The sequence below is a fragment of the Ceratosolen solmsi genome, unplaced genomic scaffold (genome assembly GCF_000503995.2).
Source record: "Ceratosolen solmsi marchali unplaced genomic scaffold, CerSol_1.0 scaffold63, whole genome shotgun sequence".
Taxonomy (NCBI): Eukaryota; Metazoa; Arthropoda; class Insecta; order Hymenoptera; family Agaonidae; genus Ceratosolen; species Ceratosolen solmsi.
Genome location: NW_011948437.1, coordinates 609,191 through 631,819, shown reverse-complemented (window position 1 = coordinate 631,819; position 22,629 = coordinate 609,191). Strand labels below are relative to the sequence as shown.

At 23.5% G+C, this 22,629-nt stretch overlaps 2 protein-coding genes across 2 annotated transcripts; one reads left to right on the top strand and one right to left on the bottom strand.

Annotated features, from left to right (window-relative positions):
• Positions 1 to 8,993: 8,993 nt before the first annotated feature.
• On the bottom strand, positions 8,994 to 10,346 carry Ttc1 (Tetratricopeptide repeat domain 1). Its single transcript, XM_011503304.1, has 4 exons — positions 9,995 to 10,346; positions 9,671 to 9,847; positions 9,411 to 9,596; positions 8,994 to 9,241 (listed from the first exon to the last, which is right to left on the bottom strand). Exons 1-4 carry the CDS (start codon positions 10,274 to 10,276, stop codon positions 9,062 to 9,064), a joined length of 825 nt encoding a protein of 274 aa, XP_011501606.1. The 5' UTR covers positions 10,277 to 10,346; the 3' UTR covers positions 8,994 to 9,061.
• Positions 10,347 to 11,244: 898 nt separating this feature from the next.
• Positions 11,245 to 15,227, top strand: GluRS-m (putative glutamate--tRNA ligase, mitochondrial). The gene is made up of 7 exons (XM_011503303.1): positions 11,245 to 11,680; positions 11,932 to 12,362; positions 13,768 to 13,982; positions 14,073 to 14,295; positions 14,441 to 14,601; positions 14,720 to 15,041; positions 15,110 to 15,227. The coding sequence occupies exons 1-7, from the start codon at positions 11,578 to 11,580 to the stop codon at positions 15,188 to 15,190; spliced, it is 1,536 nt and encodes a 511-aa protein (XP_011501605.1). The 5' UTR covers positions 11,245 to 11,577; the 3' UTR covers positions 15,191 to 15,227.
• The last annotated feature ends 7,402 nt before the right edge of the window (positions 15,228 to 22,629 follow it).

Sequence of the window (22,629 nt, the reverse complement as noted above, 5' to 3'; positions counted from 1 at the left end):
TTTTATTAGGTATGCACCGAGTTTCATGGCATCGTTCGTAGATAGTTTTATTTTAATGTTTTCGATATTCTAAATTACCTATATAAATCCACTTCAATTAAGCAATCTCAAACTTTAATTGAAGCTAAGTATCTGCATTGCAAAATGTCTAATCAAAAGTTTTAAACTTTTTTTTTTTCCACCCAACAATTACGTCATAATATTACTATTATAATATAGATGTATAAGCATTTTATAATATTATTATTATTAGCAATACTGTGGATCATTTCATAATAATATTAATATGTGTCTGAGTTTTGTAATATTATTATGCTATCATTATTACATTTCAATTGCTTTGCAAGATCATTTAAAAAAATAAATCAAATCTAAGAGCAAATATTTAAATAGAAATAATATGAAATAATGTTTTAATTTAATATTATAGATGAACAGAACTGTTGGTTATAGTTATAGTTATACTTATAATGCTTGATTGATTGAATTTCTTTTCATTTAATAGAAATCTCTAATTGATAATATATATTTTATTGTTCTTTTCAAATCATAACAAAATTTAACCATTCCAAAATGAAATACTAGTGCATTAATAAAGCATTAAAATTCAATTTAATCTTTATTATTAGTGCATAAAACTACAGATCTTTCTTTTTGACTACTATTATACTCCATTTGCAATAAGTTGTGTAAATTTAAATTAATTATACCAATGTACGCATACTCTGGTATATGAATAAATTTAAGAAATCATTGAAATTCAATTAAAACATCTCATTAAAAATATACAGATTTTAAAGCCTTTTATTTATTTATGCAAAGTTCATTTAAATTTACTTTATTCTATTATTTTTTATTTATTTATTCATTTCTTAATTCACTTAAATATATTTCTCCTCCTGGCCCCGGGGATTAAAGCTAAAAATTAAAAATTAAAATCTATTTTCTTTAACTCAAGTATTTGATTATTATGTTAAAAAGTATTATATGAATTAATATTAATTTAATAATTAGTTTACGTTTGCTGCAAAGTTCAATCAATTCTTTATAGATAGTCATAAATATTTCAAGATCTATTTTCTATGATATTTTTATAATGAAAATTGACTTTAGGTACTTAAAATATAGATATATATATATTTTTTTAATCATGTAGTTTGTTTTTGAATATATATTTGTGTGAGTGTATATATACCTACGCGTACATGTATATTAGGTTCTTATAAATGTATTAATAGAAAATAGCTACAATTTTATCTATGCATGAAGTTTCAATCTATAAAAGTATTTTGTACAATGTATTAATGGTGTTTATATTCTTGTTAGTACATGTACTTTATATTATTTAATTATTAGTTTTGGGCACAACTGGAAATTTGTTTAACCAAAAACTATTTACATTTTTAATGTATCACTAGTATCATTAGCTTCACAATAAGCAACTAATTTTTTTATTAAGATTTTTTTAATTTCTAATAAAACTGTACGTATATGTATTATAAAGATTACATTGTAAAAAAAATTCTATAAACATTTCTTATAGCATTATAAATGCATTAATTTAATTTACTAATATGAAGTAAACAGTACATGTAAAATTATGATTAAAAACTTTAGTTTTGAAAAAATTTAGAAAATCACATCCAGATGTTGCTCATTAATAGTTAATTATATTAAATTAATTTAATATAAAGATATATGTACTTTGATGTATGTACAGATATAAATTATTAATAATTAATAATAGGTAAGTCATTAATGTATCATTCGTCTATTTTTTTTTTCTTATTTATTAAATGTTTTGTTGGCTTTAAGTACTCGAATAATGTAAATATAAATATAATACATTTTTTAATGGATAAAAATTATAATAACTTACACGTACCTTTATTTTATGATGTACTGTTGCAGTGAAAGGATCGCAAACGTCGAAATATTGAATATCAACAGCACTGCTTCATCCACATAAACTTTATATAATGTGTCAAACAAAGAGGAGAGTGAAATAGATGGTCAAAAAAATTGAAGCTCAAAATAAATTAATTTTTTTTTGGTGATATATAAAGAATTAAAAGAAAAACTAAAACTATAAAGGAACAAAAAATGAAACGACGATAATATCAACGAAGACAATGAAGTAACTTTCTCACGAGCTGCTTCTTTACCCTTGGTTAAGCTCTCGGATGAACACACACATCTGTTTGCGCAACTACGTATACAAACGCAAAGAGCAAAAGAGAGTAATATGGAGATAGATAGATAAACAGATATATATATATATATATATATATATATATATATATATATATATATATATATATATAGAGAGACAGAGAGAGAGAGAGAGAGAGAGAGAGAGAGAAAGAGAGAGAAAGAATGGAAACGTGTGTATAAACTTAAAAAAAATTGTGCCGAGAACTATTTAACAAATTAATAGACGACTAAGATGAAACGAAAAAAAGAATATGCGAAGAATATTTCATAAAAAAAAAATTACTACAACATGTTATATACACCAAGCAAATTAAGACGCTACAATATTTGTATATAAAAGTGAATATAAGATAAAAAATAAATACAAAAATTTAATTAACGCAATGCGAGGGCTTTCAAATTATTAGAGGAAAAAATGTAAAACGTAAGAATTTACGTAGACGAATATACGAGCAATTATTGGGCAAATGAAGATAAAAAATTATTAAAATAAGAAAGCTATACCGTTTAACTGAAAGTTGAACATCGTGTATGTTAAACTGTTTTTTTTTCGGGTATACATGCATTATACATAAACATATACAAATAATCTCAATTGTACATAAATTTTGCAAGTTTGATGGATGCACGATTAATTGCTTATGCTGCCAGATATCAATTTTATCCGAAATTTCAAATGATTTATTTAGTTTTACATTAATTTTGTCTTTTACAAATACGTGTAGTATAAACAAATTATTTTTAATGATATAATTGGTAATTTATGGTTATTAAAAATACAAAACAATGTTTTTTAATAATTTTATTAAATCATTTATATGATCGAGATAAAAATCGCAAAATATTTGTCTACGTATTAATCGTTTAAACAAATCATTATTATTATTACTATTATTATTATTATTATTATTATTATTATTATTATTATTATTATTGTCGTTGTTGCCGTTGTTGTTGTTGTTGTTGCTGTTGTTGTTATTATCATCATCATCAACATCATTATTACAATCATCGTGATTCTCATCGTTATTATTATTAATATTATTAATATTATTATTATTATTAATATTATTATTATTATTATTATTATTATTATTATTATTATTACTACTATGACTAAAATGGTTTAGTAATTATATACTTATTTCATTTTATATTGGAAATAAAAATCCAATAACTCTTATAATTTACTGAAATAAACCTATAATATTGCCTCTTATGAGATCACTTTTTATTTTACTTTTTTCTTTCTTTGTAATTTATTTTATGGATATTAGGTTATATTAGGTAGTTTTGCATTCCTTTAAATGGATATTACTAATTAAATAATTTTAATCTAATTTAAATGTATATTTTTGTTTTTACGATAATCGTGGTTCGAAGTAATATGCATAATGCATGTTAAATAAATCGGTCTAAGAGTCAAGTTTTCTTTTCAAAAAAAAAAAGATAATAATAGGAGAAGAAAATGCGGTAAATGATTCAAAAATAATTAATACTGAAATTTTAATGATAAACAATATATGCCTTCCGCTAATATAGTATCATGTAACGAATTATAAGACAAAGAAAATACACAAAAATTACATGTACGTAAAAATACGAAAACATGAAACAATGATGTGATATTATATAAAAAAATCACAATTGTTTGATTTTATACTAAGCGCTATATAAAGTATATTGTACTTTATTCATTTACGTCATTAAAGAAATAATTTTCGGCTTAATGTTATGTATAAGGTACACGCTGTTAAAAGAAATGCACTAAAAACTTGATTAATTTCTTATTAAATAATACTGTAATTATCCATGTGCAAATCTATCCATTTTGAATTCTAATTATTGTATTGTCTAAAAAAACAAAAATTTGTTTTAAAATAATTATATTTTTATTTTTATATATGTTTCTTCCAAAAATTAAACAAAATTCTTGAATGAAAAATCGAAATACATGATATAATCATAAATGTACCTTCATTCACTCATAAATTTTGCAAACAAACACACTCATATCTGACAGATCTATTTGATTTCGTTGTCATCTCTATCGACACGATCATTATCATCATCGTATTATCATCGCCAGCTATAATTTCACCATTTCAATCATCGTAATCACCACTATCAATATTACAATAAAATGATTAATAGTTCTTATCATTACTATTCATAGTATTATTCAAAATACTTTTGTTTAATTCAAAATATTTTTTTTTTATCTCATATATATATATATATATATATATATATATATATATATATATATATATACATATACACATACATGCATATACACATACATATATACATAGGCAAGTATCTATTTTTTTATGATTTACAAGAAAAGTATTATTTTATAGACTGTAATACTAATTTTTATTTGTATGCAAAATAACATTACTTATATATCGGATCATATTTATGTTGAAATGTTTCATATTAATTAGAAATACTGCTGTAATCATACATATCCTAATTAATTTAAGGCGTTATATCAAGAAATTTACATAAAATTGTAATTAAATAAATATATGCAAGAGTATATTGATTTCATATACTGAGAGAAAAATAATTATATAAATAATTTTTTTTATAAAAATTTATATTTTTACAGCATAAATTAAATTTGATTTATAAGCAGGTATAATTGATTAGATGAAGACGTTTATCTACCTCGTTCAAATAAATTATTCAGATATGTATATCTTAGTGTACGATTTCATACAAACAATTGCATATAAATATTTAACTGCATCGTAAGAGGTTTCATCAATATTATTAATAAATTTAATTATTAATTAAACGCTATAAATATTTAATTAAGTTAATATTATTATTATCTTATATTTATTAAATACGAGTTACTTCATAAACAACGTAATAAACGAATTTATGCCAAAGTTTCATGAAATTTATAGCTTGTAAATTTATAGCTTTCGTAATTAAACGCTCTAAAATTTGTTTAAATTGCAATTGAAAATCATATTACAAAGTGGCATTTTCTCTATTGAATTATCGCTTATCATATTATTGCAAATTCATAGTTAATTAAAGAATAAAAGATTAGTATAATTATTAAAAAATGAAATACTAATTTATAACACACAAATCCTAAATTCTTTTATTGAATATAAAAATTTAAGTAAATTTTTTTATCATTTTTTTTATTTAACAAATATAGTTATAATTAAATATAATATAATTATAATTATAGTTAAAAATATATAAAATGTTGCCAAATTATAATTTAAAAGACATTTTTCAATGAATATAATTATTACGTAGTAATTCAATATTTTACAAGAATTAACACTCTATTAACTTTATATTAACTTTAAATTAAATTTATTGTAGTAACTGCAATCATTGAATTGATAACATTTTTTAGAGTGTAAAATAATAAAAGTGTTAAGATATGAAATGAAAATATAACGCTTAGTAACTCAATCTTTTCTAAATAATAAAAACAAAAACAAAAACAAAATAAATAAATAAACAAATATGAAGTATACACTTTTTACAAGCGCCAATTAAATAAATTATTGAAAAATAAAATTAAATAAAAGTTGACGTACTCGTTTAAAAAATATACTATATACTTATATAGATGACCATATCTCTCAACTCGCTACCTAGGATTGATTAAAAAATAAAAAAAAAAAAAAAAAACCCCGGTATCTAAAGGATTTTTTACTCGTGAGAAATGCAGGTGTAGGCTAAATTTTAATAGTTACTATAAAAAAAATTAACATTATAACGTAATAAAAAAGATACACTTAAAATGAAAAATAAAAAGTTCTAAAAATAATTCGCGCAATTAAAGAGAAACAGAAAATATACTCTAAGCAGAAACATGTATTTACTACGAGACTCTATTACATAAGGCAATTTATATCAAATAATCTAACAAGGACTAATAAAGAAATTTCCCAATTCTGCATTCAATGAAAACTATTTTGCGCTACACACATGCACAGCAACAAACAGATGCAAACACAAACACAAACACAAACACACGCACACGCGCGCGCGCACGCACACACACACACACACACACACACACACACACAAATATACATGTATATGTATGTACTGCACAATTACGTAAAATAGATTTACGATAATTAATTGGTTTGTTTTTTCACGCTGGTTTTGAGTAGAGCTTATCGAAGTTGAACGATCTTTATAAGCTCACAACTATTATGTATTATATACATATGTGGATTATATATTTAATTATTTATTACGAAATAGTTAAGTAATTATTGCACTTATAACTAATTTAAATAATTTTTTGCGTGTAATTTAATAAGCAACAATGAATGAAATGGATGAGAGTAAATCTGTAAAATTATGTCAATACCAACGTATTCTAGTTTATACGAATTAAAATTAAATATATAAAAAGTTTTACTTTTTTAATAATAAAAATCATAATTATAAATAATTATGTATTTAATTTTTATAAAGAATGAATCAAGCGCCAATTTAAAAATTTAACTATAACCGAATGAATTATATGAAATATCCTACATATAACAAACGAACGATTGACATGCGGCTTCTGAATAAAATTATCTTTTCCAGAAAAGAAAACTAATTTTTTGACGTTATTATAATAATTTATAATTATTAATATTTCATTATGATAAGGGCAGCTGAATCAGATAGTTTAACTTTTAAAATTCGTTAAAACGGAACGAAGACTCAAACATTAAGATCTTTTAATGGACATTTTCATCGAAAGAAAATCCTAGCGAAAGGAAAATCATAATTGAACAAGAAATGAAATGAAATATATTTCTTGTATACACATAAGAATGAAAAACGTTATAACATGCGAATAATAACGTACAATAAGTACACTAAATTTATAAAAAGAATTATTTATCTTTTTAAAATTAATTATAATGAAAAATTTTATCTTGGCAATTGTCGTATTTATCTAATAATTTTTGATGGAATTTATTTCAAAAATTTTCAGAGAATTTTTCAGAGAACAAATAATTAACTTACTTGTCCAATATTTTGTAATAACAATTATTTTTATGTAAATTTGGATAAATTTGAGTTGAATGTAGATAAATTTTTAGATAAATTTATTCATTAGATACATCACAAATTTTCACAATTATAGTTTATAATTGCATCTTGAAAATATTTAAAAACTAATTGCAAAGCATCTACAATATATTTAAAAAATATAAATATATAGATATTAAAATGATTAAAATAAAGTGAAGCAGGACAAGTTAGCGAAGCATTTCATGGCTTCTCATAACTGTCATAGGATGTGACAAATTGTGTCCAATACATTCATTCGCACGCATTGACCGTTACATCGTTTATGAAAATGTAGAATTTTCGAAATTCAACGGGGGAACAAATTTTTTCGCCCTTTATGGTGCCGATAATATTTAATATGTAAATAGGCATGCCTCCATATTAGGTGGCGAATAAAAGAAAAATGATATAAATGATGCTATGTTGATTAGAATTAAATGACGATAAAATATATAAAATGGCACGCGTCAAAACTTCACGTAAAAAATATATATAAATACATGTTAATGACGAATGAATAAAATTAATATCTGACTTTGTACCTATATACTATTTAACTTTTAACAAAATAAAAAAAAAAAAAAAAAAAAAAAAAAAAAAAAAAAACTATTAGAGTGGAACCGGAAATTGCAACAACTACGAAAAAGTAATATAAATCTGGTAAACGAAAAGGAATAGAAACCGATTTTACATATATGTAGTCTATTTAAATTTATATATTTTGCAAATTTTAATTTAAAATAATTTGAAAAATTCATTCGTAACGTAAAATGTTTAATGTCAATTTTTTCCACCGATTATTTATGCAAAAATAAATCATCATGGGAAAAATATTTTTTATATGGACAATCATTCGAATTCGTTTTCGTTTACTATCCAGAAAGCGTTTAATATATTAACAGAAAAAGTAATCGTTAGTGAATGCAATTAGAATTGTCGAATTTCGAAATGAATGTGAAACTATTGCATATTTGCGAGGTAGAAAGCATGGGAGGGGTACTTTTGTCGAAACACTGCATCCATTATACAATTACCAGATAAAAAAAATGCCCCAAAGCCAGATATGGCGCGTGACAATAAAGTGATTCAAATATCATAAATGCTGGACTTCTGATTTTTTTTTTCAAATTCCATGCATAAATTTCATTATAAAAAAAAAATAAAAAATATTCCTAATGTTTACCACGTTTTTTACAGCAAAGAGAAAAATTACTACAGTGATTTTTATTACAGATACTGTAAAAGCTTTAATTTATAAGAATATTATTTTTTAATTTTGACAAATTTTTATACAATGTGGAGGATAACAACTTTGGAGAATTAATTAAAACTTAATATTTTTCTAAATAATAATCTACAAATATAATATGTATAGTACAGATTGTAATTATCATTACAAAAATTCTATTACTTTCTAAGAATATCTATTTAAGTAATACAGTAGTGGATGGCAATCACAATAATTGTCACGATAAGGCATTAATAATTTCATTTACATACACATTGCATAGTATTAAAATTACCTCTTTAAATATTTAAAAGCATATGATATAGAACAAATAAGTCTATAAAATACATAAATCAAAATTTTCACTATTTTATGAATCTGTGTTTTTTAGAAATTTATTGTAGCTTATATAAAAAATTGTACATAATTAATTTTAACATCACACAGAAATGAACTTAAATTTTTATAAAAAAAAATTACATATTGTACATTTGCTTAGATATATTATAAAGAAATTAATAATACATTATAGGATTGATTAAAAAGTTTCTCTTACGTAGAGTTGTTAACAAATTTTACAGAATAACTACCGCTCGATTCGTCTTTTTGCATCTGAAAATTGTTCGTCGATAGTCCAAAGGGTCTTAAAACCATATTGCCAAGATCTTTCAATTTATCTATCATTTCGTCTTTTAACTTTTCATTTCTTTCATTAATCATTGTCTCGAGCGTCTGTTCAAAATACAAGTAAAATTATTCAATAATCGTATAAACAAAAATATAGAAAATATAAATAATCTTTTGTTTTCAGTAAGTCATTTAACAAAAATTATATGTTAACCATAAATTTTTGTTACCATTTTTACAGTGCGTGTAATAATACCAAAAAATATATTCTTACTTTAATAGCAAATATCGATTCCTTATGCATTGGGTCGAAGGTCAATATTTGTTTATAGTCGGCTAATGCCTCATCAAGTTTATTTATTTCTTTATACAGCTGAGCTCTTCTCATATAAGCTTTCACATAATCTGAATCTAATTTAATAGCTTCCGTACAATCTGTGATTGCTGAATTTTTATCTGCCTGAAATACAAAGAAATAACTGAAATTTTGATTTTTCAAAATATTAATTTTCAAGTATATCATTCAAGACGTACAATAAATTTAGCTTTCGATGCAGCCCGATTAGCAAAAAGAATTGCTCTATCTTTTGTGAATTGTAAAGGGCAAGTTAGTAGACCTTCTGTGTAACTCGATGCGGCACTTACATAATCTCCATCTCGAAAGAAGTTATTACCCTTATTTTTATAATTATCAGCATCACTTTTCAATCGCTAAGTATAAAAATATAAAATTATTCTTAATTATTTTTCTATCGATGATTTCTTATTTTATAAATATCTGTTATTTATAATTTAACGCAATAAAAATTCATCCTTATACCAAATAAATAATTTTGTCATAGGGAACTCATTATTAACCTGTTTCTCATCTTCTGATAGGGTTAAATCTCGATCTTTTAAAGCAATTTCATTAATGAAGTATTCGTCCTTCTCCTGCTCATTAGCATTATCATCACTTTTTGTATTGGATTTGTATTCCTCATTTGACTTATTTGACTCATCATTTCCCGGACAAACATCGAGAGAACTTTTTTCATCTTGCGCTTCTAGTTTCGCAGACTTTTCTAAATCCTTTGTTAGCTCGTCGATGATTTCTTTATTTGAAGGTATCTTTCCTTTGTCCCCCTGATTATAATCCATTTTGTGTAAACTATGCTATTAAAAATAAATATCATTTAAGCTTTAGCGAGCGTTTTATTATTAATCATCCTTCAATAATGTATATCATTAATAAAGAAATACCTGTATAGATTAGGTTACGTTTTGACAGCATCCATCGAATATGGACGAATTTATTTAAGTTTAACACACCAATGCGGCTGTGCCTTTATAAATCATAATGACGCACGCACAGTCACGCACGCAAACAGGCAAACAGGCAAACACGCCACACGCAATCTACAGAAATAACAATTTTAACGAAAACGAAACTAAAGCCAGATAACGTATAGCAAAAGTGCAATGAATGAATGGAAAAAAATGGAACTCGTGTAGATCACATAAGACTATCGGGAAAATCTAATGAAAGCGGAAAAAATTTGTCGCATGCGCAACATGAAATACACTGATTTGTCAATTTCATTAGCCCGCGAGCTCTACGTTTATTGAATATAAAAAATTCAATTTTTTAGCAAATCATATAGTTATTGTGCACCCACATGACATTTTCATTAAAAACAAAGAATAGAATATAAAAATAACTCGCTAAATGTCCCTTCATTGTTCTCATAAAATATCTATGTAATGCCCGGCACGAATATATTATTCTCACGTGATATCTCTTACAATTCTTTAACTAAGTGCAAAATTAAATATTAGTATGCAAATTCCTAAGTCTAATAATTCATTCGTACGGGGTAAAATTAATGCTTCAAAGGAAAATCATAATTTACAGTAAATAACTTTTTTTTTTAAAGAATTTCATTATACGGCTCTTTGATAGCAATATAAATAATTAGATGAGAGAAATTAGATTTTACCCAAACTAAATTTCCACAAATACCATCCATCCTATAATTTACTGTCTAGATTGGTTAGTCAAACAATAACTTACATCTATTTGTGAATATTTTTTTTTACTAAATATTCAAACAATATTGACAATATTATTGACGATACAGCAATTATATTTATAATACAAATACACTGTAGTTTTTTATGTGCTGCTTTATTGAAAGAAATAAAAAGAGAAATAGATGGAAAGATCGGTGAAGAGAGATATATTTCTTTACGACTACCGCATTAAACATAACCTTGCTTGGATTTTTCTACAGTTTTGGATTATAATATTTTAATCTTTGAAAAATATTTGAAATCAGCGCTGCTAGTGGCAAAAACAAGAAATTTATCTAAGTTACGACTTTTCAAGCTATTACATGTGACAATAGGAAAAATTAGTCTCCTTATCGTTGGCTTTTTTCAAGAATATATAACTCATAAGAATGCGCCGGATTTTCTTAACAAAAACATGGAATATTCAACTGATTCAAAGAAGATTTTATAAAAAAAGTCAAGTTCGTGTGAGATTTGCTCCAAGTCCAACAGGTGTGTTTATATACTACTTAACAAATATTTTTCTATTAACATTTCAAGTCTCCTAAAGACCATTCATATAAATTTTCAAATTCTTAATATTTCAAATTATTCCTCAAATCAATTATAATTTTATTAATATTTGCATAACATTCGTTCAAAGATTATTTGTCATCTATGATATCTATTATAGTTTTTAAAATTATGTTTATTAATTATATGTGTTTATATATATATATATTTTTTTTTGCTTTTTATTTTAGGACTTTTACATGTCGGTGGACTAAGAACGGCACTTTACAATTATTTATTTGCAAGATCGCATAATGGTTACTTTATTTTGAGAATCGAAGACACGGATCAAACTAGAATTATACCTGGATCGATGGAACAAATTCACGATGATTTAATATGGGCTGGAATCATACCAGACGAAGATCCTATAAGAGGTGGCCCTAATGGGCCTTATATTCAGTCAAAACGAATTGATATTTATAAAAAATATGCTAATATTTTATTAAACAATGGTGCAGCATATAGATGCTTTTGTTCCGAACGTAGATTAGACATGTTGAGAAAAACAGCGTTAAAAGAGAGACAGATTCCAAAGTACGACAATCGTTGTCAATATTTTACCGATGAAGAAGTAAAAGAGAGACTTAAAAGAGGAGAACTGTATTGCATTAGATTCAAGGTATGTTATAAAATGTTTTTTATTTGCGTATAAGTCAACTATTGTAAATCAATGTAGTTGAGTCATATATCATTAAAAAATGATAAAGTACTTTTTCATAATTTAGTCTCTATTATTGGTTTTCTTAGATGATTAATTTGCATTATTTCAGTATTAAAAATATTTACCTATTATGTGTGATAAGCAATTCTATTTCATATTATAAAAAAAAACTATATATATCTCAACAGTATTTTTCACAGATAAATAATAATTGTAATATTAAAAACTAATACTTAAAATTAAATATTATAAAACAACTTCTGACTTTGTATAGAAAAATTAGAATATTAAATATATTTACTTAAATAATAATCAACAATATCAAGAAAAATAATTTAAATTATATTTAAAATTTAAGGAACAACAAATTGTTGTTAGGGTATATGTTGATATTCGTATGACGATATTCGTTAGTAAGAAAAATTTGTTACTGCCTTTTTATTTTAAATCATTGATAATGTAGTTTTATAATTTTTTTCATTTTGCTTTTCATCGTTCATTATAACAAAAAAAAAAAAAAAAAAACGTTTAAGGTCAAGCACATATTCATAACAAATACTATCTAGATAAAACAAAATGTATTTTTAAAAGTAGAATAAAACGGACATGCTCTCATCAAAGAACGAAATTTATCTAATTATCTCGGAAATTAAATTCATATTAAAAATATATCATTATTAAAATATTACATCATCATATTAACTAATTTTTTTTTGTGTCAATCGAGGTTATCAATTGACAAATAATGATAATAATGCTAACAAGTATTTAAATAATGATAATAATGTATTTAAGTTTTAGTAATTTTTAAATAACTTGTCATCTTAAAATATAAATAAAAATATTGATTTATAGTTATTATAATTTATATTAATTAAATCAATCTATCAATCAATTGGTATTATCATCAATTCTATTATATATATATATATATATATATATATATATAGATGCTATAATAATTTACGTCAACATTATATGATGTAAAAAGTATACGGCCGCGTATATATCTAAAAATTGAAAAATTTGAATAGTATTTTTAATCAATATTGCACATATCTAGATATGTTTATATTTCATGTCAACAAATTAATATAATGTTTATGTAAACGATCGTTATTAACGAAAGTTAAAACTCTGTAGTTGTTTTCGAAGAATAAGCTGTTTACTCTACAATAATTACATCTCGAAACAAAAACATTTTAATTAAATGTAATAGCGCATTCTTTATAATAAATCTAATTTTACATACGTATTATTATGATACTCTGTAATAATAAAAAAACTTTTAATCAATAAATTTATTTATATATAGATTAGCGAAGTAAATTACAACGGAAGATATACTTTTAATATTTTATAGCTCACACCTACACCAGAACCTTTCAAAGACTTAATCTACGGAGATATTACCTACAATGTTGCTAAAAATGAAGGTGATCCTGTTATCCTTAAGGGCGATGGCTTTCCAACTTATCATTTTGCAAATGTAATCGATGATCATTTTATGGAAATTTCTCATGTCCTACGGGGAATTGAATGGCAAATATCAACTCCGAAACATTTATTACTTTATAAGTAATTCAATTCCTCTATTCAATTTAAGTTTGAAAATAAATATTTAATCGTATTAATAGCTGATTTAATTGTAAAATAAATTTCTTATAGAGCATTAGGATGGACACCTCCACAATTTGGTCATTTACCATTGGTACTCAATGGGGACGGGACAAAGTTGTCAAAAAGACAAAATGATATTACGGTGGAACATTACAGAAAACATGGTATATTTCCACTAGCCTTAATCAATTATATTACCGCTGCTGGTGGTGGTTTTGTTCGAGATAAAGGTCTTTCTCACTGTTACACTTATCAAGACTTAATACAACAGGTGCATATTTATTAATAACAATTCTTATTTTCGATAAATATTAACAACAACAAAATATACATAACTAACATTAAAATGATTTGTTTCATTTAATTATTTATAAATAATTAAAACTGTATTGAAGATCTATTTTTTATTTTTATAGTTTAATGTTGATAAAATAAATATGAATTCTAGTAAATTAGATGCAGATAGATTATTGGAGTTTAATAAGCTAGAAATTTCAAATCTTTTAAATAATGAAAAAAATCACAAATACTTAGTCGAAAGAATTATTAAACTTGTAAAGCAAGCTTTCCCAGACAGGTAACTTATTATTATTATTATTATTATTATTATTATTATTATTGTCATTATTATTGTTATTATTATTATTATTATTATATGCATAATAAATAATATTTATAACATCATATTCCATTAGATCACATGGTCAAAACTTACAACTTGATCCAACACATATAATAACAACATTGATGTGGGCTCGAGATAGAATTTCAAAACTCAGTGATTTAGTAACTCATGATTTAAAATTTTTGTGGGTGAAACCAACCACAAACGAAAATACTAAAGATTTAAAATATTTAGAAATGGTTGATATACTCAGTAAAAAACTTGAAAATATGAATGATGATAATTTTTGTAAAGAATCTTTGAAAACTTACCTAAAAGAATTTGCTAATAACAATAACGTTCCATTCCCGGATTTAATGAAGACTTTAAGAACTCTTCTAAGCGGTTTGAAGGTACTTAATCAAAGCATTATAATTTTAATTAACATAAATAAAGATTCTCTGTTATAAAAATCTTGTAGGAAGGCCCGGGTGTTGCCGAAATGATGGAAATTTTAGGAAGAGATGCAACTTTAAATCGTTTGAAACGAAGTGTTACATAAAATTCTTTAATTGATTTACTTAATTAATATCGTATAATTGGCTATAATATAAATTTTTATAATTATGAAAATAAAAATTAGTATATATAAAATTACCTATTAAACAAGATTCACGTAATTTATATCTGTGTAAATAAATCTTATTATATCTAATTCATTAAATAATTATTAAAATTTATTATAATTATTTTATATTTATATGAAATAATTGCATTTTTTTTAACGAAATATTTAAATTACAGAGATAAATACAATGAGATAAACAATTACAAATTTATTATTTCATGGTCTTCCTCGTGACTTTACTCTATTAATACTTAATGATTAATTAAATAAATCCTGTATATAATTCTTGTACAAATAATAAAAAGAAATTGATACAACGTATAAATTAAAAAAAACAATGTACATACTTTGTTGAAATAAAACAATATTACAGAGCTTAAAAATTGAAGTTTATTGTACATAAACATCATTAAGGTACACTAAAAAGTTAAAAATACGTAAAGATGGAATATAGTCGTTTTTAGCTATATATATATATATATATATATATATATATATATATATATGCATTTATGAATGAAATTAAGTTTTAAACTATGAAATTACTAATGAAACTAAACAAGAACAATTTTGTATCCGTGTGTTTTTCAACAAATATAACACTAAATATGATAAAACTATATATTAACGATCGTTGAATTATAAATAACTAACTCGTATTTCATACGAGTTTCCGCATTTCATTTCGATGCCAATTATATTAACGCACTTATAGTAATGTTAACAGATTTAATACTTCTGATTTCACTTTAAGAATATATTTATTAATAGTTATTAATATCGATTAATAGTATCAATTTCTATTAGAAATTTATAATCGATCATAAAAATATAAGATCTTAATGAAAATTTTGAGGAAATTAACCATTACATGCAGTCGGTTAAACGTCGCTTTAAAAAAATTTTCATATTAAATAATATTTAAATAAGTCATAAAAATATTTTATATACAATAACAATCGAATTGATTATATAAATATCTTGACAGCTAATATTTATTCAGAAATTATCATAGAATAATAAATAATATCTTAAAGTGAAACAAGAGATGACAAAAGCAGATAAACGAGATCGTTATATAGTAAATAGTTCATGATTTCTCAACGCTAATTGAACATAATAAGTTTTATCTTTATATACGCTGTTAAAGTTTTGTAAGTTTTTTCAGATCGAATCATGTGCATTCAATAGAAAACTAGGAAAATATCGAAATAAGTTTATTTAATAAACACGGCATCCTTGTAAAACTAAATAAGTATAAATGTACATTTAATAGATTTATAATTTTTTTTAAACACAGTAAATTAGAAATTTTTATCCTTTTTCTTTTTTCTAATAATAATATTAAATTTTGTAAACATGCTTTGCATTTTAAATGTTTAAAATTAAATACAAATTCAAAATTTATAATCTGCAAAATGTTCCAAATTTTATAAGTAAAGTAAAATATCTTACAAGAATATAAAATTCTAATTCTAATTCTAATATTCTTCATTACAATGATTAAATTATTAACCATTGATTGATAATAATTTATAATTAATTTCATTTTCATTGAACAATCTATCCCATATACATTATATTTATTTAGTTTCCAGCCACTTTCACAAACATTACAATTATAATACTTTCCAATAAATTTCACAATGGACAAACTAAATAAAAAAGTTAGAGGTATACAATATGTATTAATATTCATTATCACAGTATTTTTAAATATAAATATTGTTTATTACTTGTTACGTTTCGCACGATTGAAACTACGCTAAAAGATTTCTATCTATAATTCTACATTTTATTCACTCATAATTACTTCTCGTGTCTACAAGTGTGCATTTTTGTCGTCGCATATTATAAATAAATAATGGAATTAAAGAATGACATTTTTCATTGTAAGGTGCTACAATTGCTTTCAGTTTCCTTTTATAATCCAACATCGTATAAATTACCTACATAATATTAAGAGCAACAACGTTAAGTTGCAAAAAAAAAAAACCGGCACTTTATACATAACATTTTACAGTAAAAAAGTCCAGTAAAAGAGTTAACGAGCTATTGCTTAAATATACAGCTGTAGATAGACGTACATAATATATATTTTTTTCTCCATAAATGAACTAACGTAATAAACATAATTTTTAACTTATTGTTGGAATTATAGTATCAGAAACATAAATTACTTATTAATAAAGGTTGAAAACCATTTTCTAAATAATATTAGAAACAATCTTTTAATTAAAGAAAACGTCATTTCTAAATATTTTTATTGGAATTCTTATTTTATTTTTATTATTTAGAGGAATTATTACTTATACTTCTTTAGTTACTTATACTTTTAAGAAGAACTACATTAGAAAGGCAAGAATTGTTGTCCAAAGACTACTTCCACAAAATGCTTGCTAAAAATGCCTAATTACAATATTTACGAAATTAAGTTCTGCATTATTATAAATCCTTATTATTATTATTATTTTTTAATTAATGAAATATTCAATGCGCATAAAACATATTAAATTTATTAAAAATTCAATATCTATATAAATGTAAATAAAATTGATTGCAATTTGGATGTAATATAATATGAGAAAACTTATATTAATTTAGCATTATTCACAATTTTAATTCTATAGAACGATTAACTTATATTTCTTTTTTTTTTTTTTAAATAAACATCATATGATGTAGGAAATATTCGAATAAAGCATTTTTAGCAAGACAAGTATGTGTAAAAATTGATTTATGTTAAATTCGAGTAAAATAATTCGTTTAATATTAATTTTTCCTTTTAATAATGTGAGTTCGTTAAAAGGTTTCAATTTTACGAATATGAATTATTAGTTTAATGATTTATGAATCGGCTAAAGTAAAATTTGATAACCGTACTCTTCTTCGATTGAATTTTCATTCTCAATTAAAAAACATACTTTGAACTGAGTGAAAACGGCCATTTCAAATAGAACAAAGATCAAGTGATACAATAATTATATGAAAATTTTATTTATAGTAAAAGGTCTGTTAAAGAAAATTTTAATTATTTTTTGTTTTTCATAAATAAATACTAAAAATAAACAATAATTAACTATCCATTTAATTTTAACGTTTACGTAGGTTATTGACGAAAAATATTGTAAAAAAAAAACTAGGAGATAAATTTGATTGTTAAAGATTTCGTTAATTAATGCATAAAAGAAAGTACTGATTATTGAATTGAACATTAAAATATTTTTAAAATAAATAAGATTCAAAATGTATAATTTGTACTTTCAGATGTATTCTACTTCGAGCATGAAGTATAAATAAATTATTTAAAATACATGAAATTAACTATCAAATGCAAAAAAGTAAGTGAAGTATTTTAAATATTTTTATCATTGTCAAGACTCGCGCCTTCCGATTTTATTATTTTGCCTATAAATTCAAATAACTTAAACAATACTTGGAAACATTTAATAAAAATAAGATTATGTAAAAGTTTTCTCTCTCGCTCTTTTCCATTCATTTGCTTCGTTAGTAATGGTACAAAATATCACAAGAGAATGAAAGAACATTAAATTAAATATTTCAATAGATAAAAAGATAAATTATATAAAAACAAACAAACAAACAAACAAAAAAAAAAAAAAATTATGTATTAAAGAGTTTTTTTTTTCATGTCGTTGTAATTTTCTTATCAAAGTACACTCTCTATTTTCCTGGAGTACATAGAATTGCTTATCACAATGACAATACTTTCACTCAAATTTTAAATTACATTTACCAAAATTCTAAACAAAAATATATTTGACATTATTTGTTGTTGATATCTTCTTTAAATAAGCGCATACACGTATAGACAAGTGTCAAAATTTATTAAAATGAAATGAAAGTTAATATTCCTTTAATATATCTATTTACGCATTGTTGGACAAAGTTAATAACATATTTTAAAGAATAAATTTCACTTATTTTTAAAAATTATTTCATTAATATTAGCATAAGAACATGGCAATAACTTTTTAATTGTTTATCAATTAAATTCGTTAAAATAGATATATTCTTCGTATTAAAGATATGATTAAAAAATAAGTCGTGTTTTGCTTTTAACAAACTAGAAATTATATTTTAAATTCGTGTAAAAGTATCTTCGTCTTAATTGGAATGTATTCATGCATTAGATTTAGATTAGGTTAGATTAGGTAGATTAGATTTTGCCATGAAGATTCCCATAAAATTGAATGATAGCTTATTCGCATTCTATTTATGTTCGTTTCTTTCTTCTTCATAAATAAGTTACAGAACAATCATCAAAATGCTCATCTTTATGTATGCTGTGAAATATTTATTTGGCTCGCACTTCTCTTATGCTCTATTTGACTTAGTAATGTTTAATCGTAGTGAAGTTACTTTTTAAGAAAGGCGCTTTAAAAAATGTAAAGTTGGAGTAACGTATATATGTATAATACTAATGTATACATCTGACAAGAAATTGTACAGAGAGGCACAGTGCAGTCGAAAAAGATTATGATTTTGTCTACGACTTCAGGCACTTTTGTGCTCATCGTGCTTGTCCCGTATTTAAAACATTAAAATTTCACAAATCTATCGAGTATATTGAGATTAATATTTTACACGTTTATTGTACTATGAAAAATAACATGAAACATTTAAAAGGTATATTTTAAGGCATAACTTTGAATAATTTTGGGTACAAAAGTTTTCATAGAATGAAAAAGGAGTTAAGTAGTGTTCAAATTTCAATTGAATTTACTTTCTACATTAAGAATAAATATTTACTCTCCACGGCTCTAAAAATGATACTTATCTTATTTATTATGGATTTTCAATTGCTTAGTAATATTTATTTCTTATACCAAGTGTCAATCCATTATTATATGAAAACCAATGTTACGACGATATCAGTTTTCTTTGTTAAATTACTACGGTATCCAATAACTTATTGAAGTTTCTTTAAAAATGTCCTTTAACATTATAATATTCGTTCGTTTATACTTTAATAAAGCTATATTACTATATAAGATTTAATTCGATTAACTTAATAGAATTTTTTGTATTATGAAAAATTAAGAAAAAAAAAAAACAAAAAAAAACAAATTCCTGGACGTAATGTAAACTGCATAAAGATAAAAAGTAATTAATCATATTTTATAGAATAATTTAACCTTGTTAAAATTTTTTTAGAATTTAGTATAATCCTTATCTGAATAGTAAATGAATGCCTTAATGCCTTTATTGAAAAAAATTCATACGACTCGGAGTATTAACCCATTGAAGTGTAAATAATGAAAAGTAAATATGTAAATAATAATACTAATAAAAAAGTAAATAATAATATAAACTGATTCGGATTGTATCGAATCTTATTAAATTTTAATATTTTAATTATTTAATTTGAGTTTAGTTACATATTCTATACAAGTCAATACATACATATATATATATATATAAAGAAGAAATTGTTAGAAAATTATTTTTATATTTATTTAGCTACTAGAAATTTTTATTTGTCAAAAGAATAATCTAAAATATACTACTACATTTTATACATTAAAATTTTTTAACTATTATTGATTTAATGGAAAAATTAATAATTCGGATATCTTGCAACTAAAAATTGTTTTACTACTAGTTGAATTTGTACGCTAAATAAAATTAACTTTAATGTTATGTAACGTTATATTTTTTATACAATTAAAAGTAATTCGTTTTGAATTCTATATTGAATATTTGATATTAATATTGAATTTATATTGCGAATGCATTTATCGATCTATGAATAATCTATAATAACGTATGACACTCGCTCGAATGAATAAAAACACATGCTTTTAAGTCTTAAACAACTTTATGAATACGATAAGCTTACAGGATATAGTATTTAAACATTATAAAATACTGACTTTATTGCAAATCATTCAATTGCTCATTTCTTTGCCTCGTTCTTATTTAACATGATGAAGTGATTCGTTTAGATATCTTTCTTTATATATATATTTTCTTTTTCATTTTTAAAGTTATTTGAAAACATTTTAAGTTTATTTGTTATCGATATAGTATATATGTATATGTATAAATGTCATTAAATATATATAAAACAAAAATTTTTTTTTTAAAGAAATTTTTCCTACTTCAAATAATTTGTAATCAAGTAAATTTTTTTAGAATAAGGTTGATTATAACGATATGGTGATAATGACATAGGTAGTGCTATACTATTGTTATAATGGCAAAAAAACCTTAGCAAGTGCCAAAATTTCTATAGGTACAGAGTCGACCAAGAAAAGACCATTGTGCATTTACCAATAACACAAGTATTTATTATGCGATACATTAAAAGAAATTTGGAAAACTATGCTTATACGTTCCAAATTATTTTTTGAGTTATATAACTGTAGAATTCGCGTTTCTCACTACCAACACCGAATTCTTTAATTATTCAAAGATTAGGCTAGTCTCGATGCTAAATAATTATTTAATATGTATTGGTAATGCAATAGATGGTATTAAGAATTTGTGACAGGTGCACTGTACACAGTTGAGGCAACGAGCGTCAATTAATCATGGATTCGCGCTTTACAACATTGATGTTTGAGAATCACAAATGAAACATATACTATAAGTGCAATAGTGCCTAAATAAAATGTACAGCAAACTCAAAAACTCAAGAAGATGACGTAATTACCGTTTTGTATGACATAATATAAATAATGATTCACAATGCAATTGGATGTTTACAGTGTAACAATTACAGATATAATATTGCATCTGATAAAGTTGCTGTTAAATATCTTTAATACTGTAATCTTTAATGAATGATTCTCATTATATAATAAACGATAAAGAGCGATTTTTCTTATTTCGCCTTTTACCAATAATAGTTATTACCAATGGCACTTGCTGAGGTTATAATGCAATAAATTTATAACCAGTAGGGTTATAATTAATAATTATGATACAAATTTTAACGGTATATATTAATTTTTTAAACGTACCGGAAAATAAAGGAGAATAACATAAAGACATACAAAAGTTTATGAAACTACTTACGAAAATGCGAATCAAGTACGTATAAGATAGAAAGTCCATATTCTTTATGAAAATAATAAAGAATAAAATTTTTAATATTTTTATATAAATAAATAAATAAACAAATAAAATGTAATATTCTTAAATATTACTAAGATGCAATATTAAAATATTTTTAAATAGGGAAGTTAAGTGCTTATGTAATTTAAATGTAAGCTTGAAAAAAAATTCAAGATACAATATGATGTGATGGTGATGGTGATGGTGATGGTGATGGTGATGGTGATGGTGATGGTGATGGTGATGGTGATGGTGATGGTGATGGTGATGGTGATGGTGATGGTGATGGT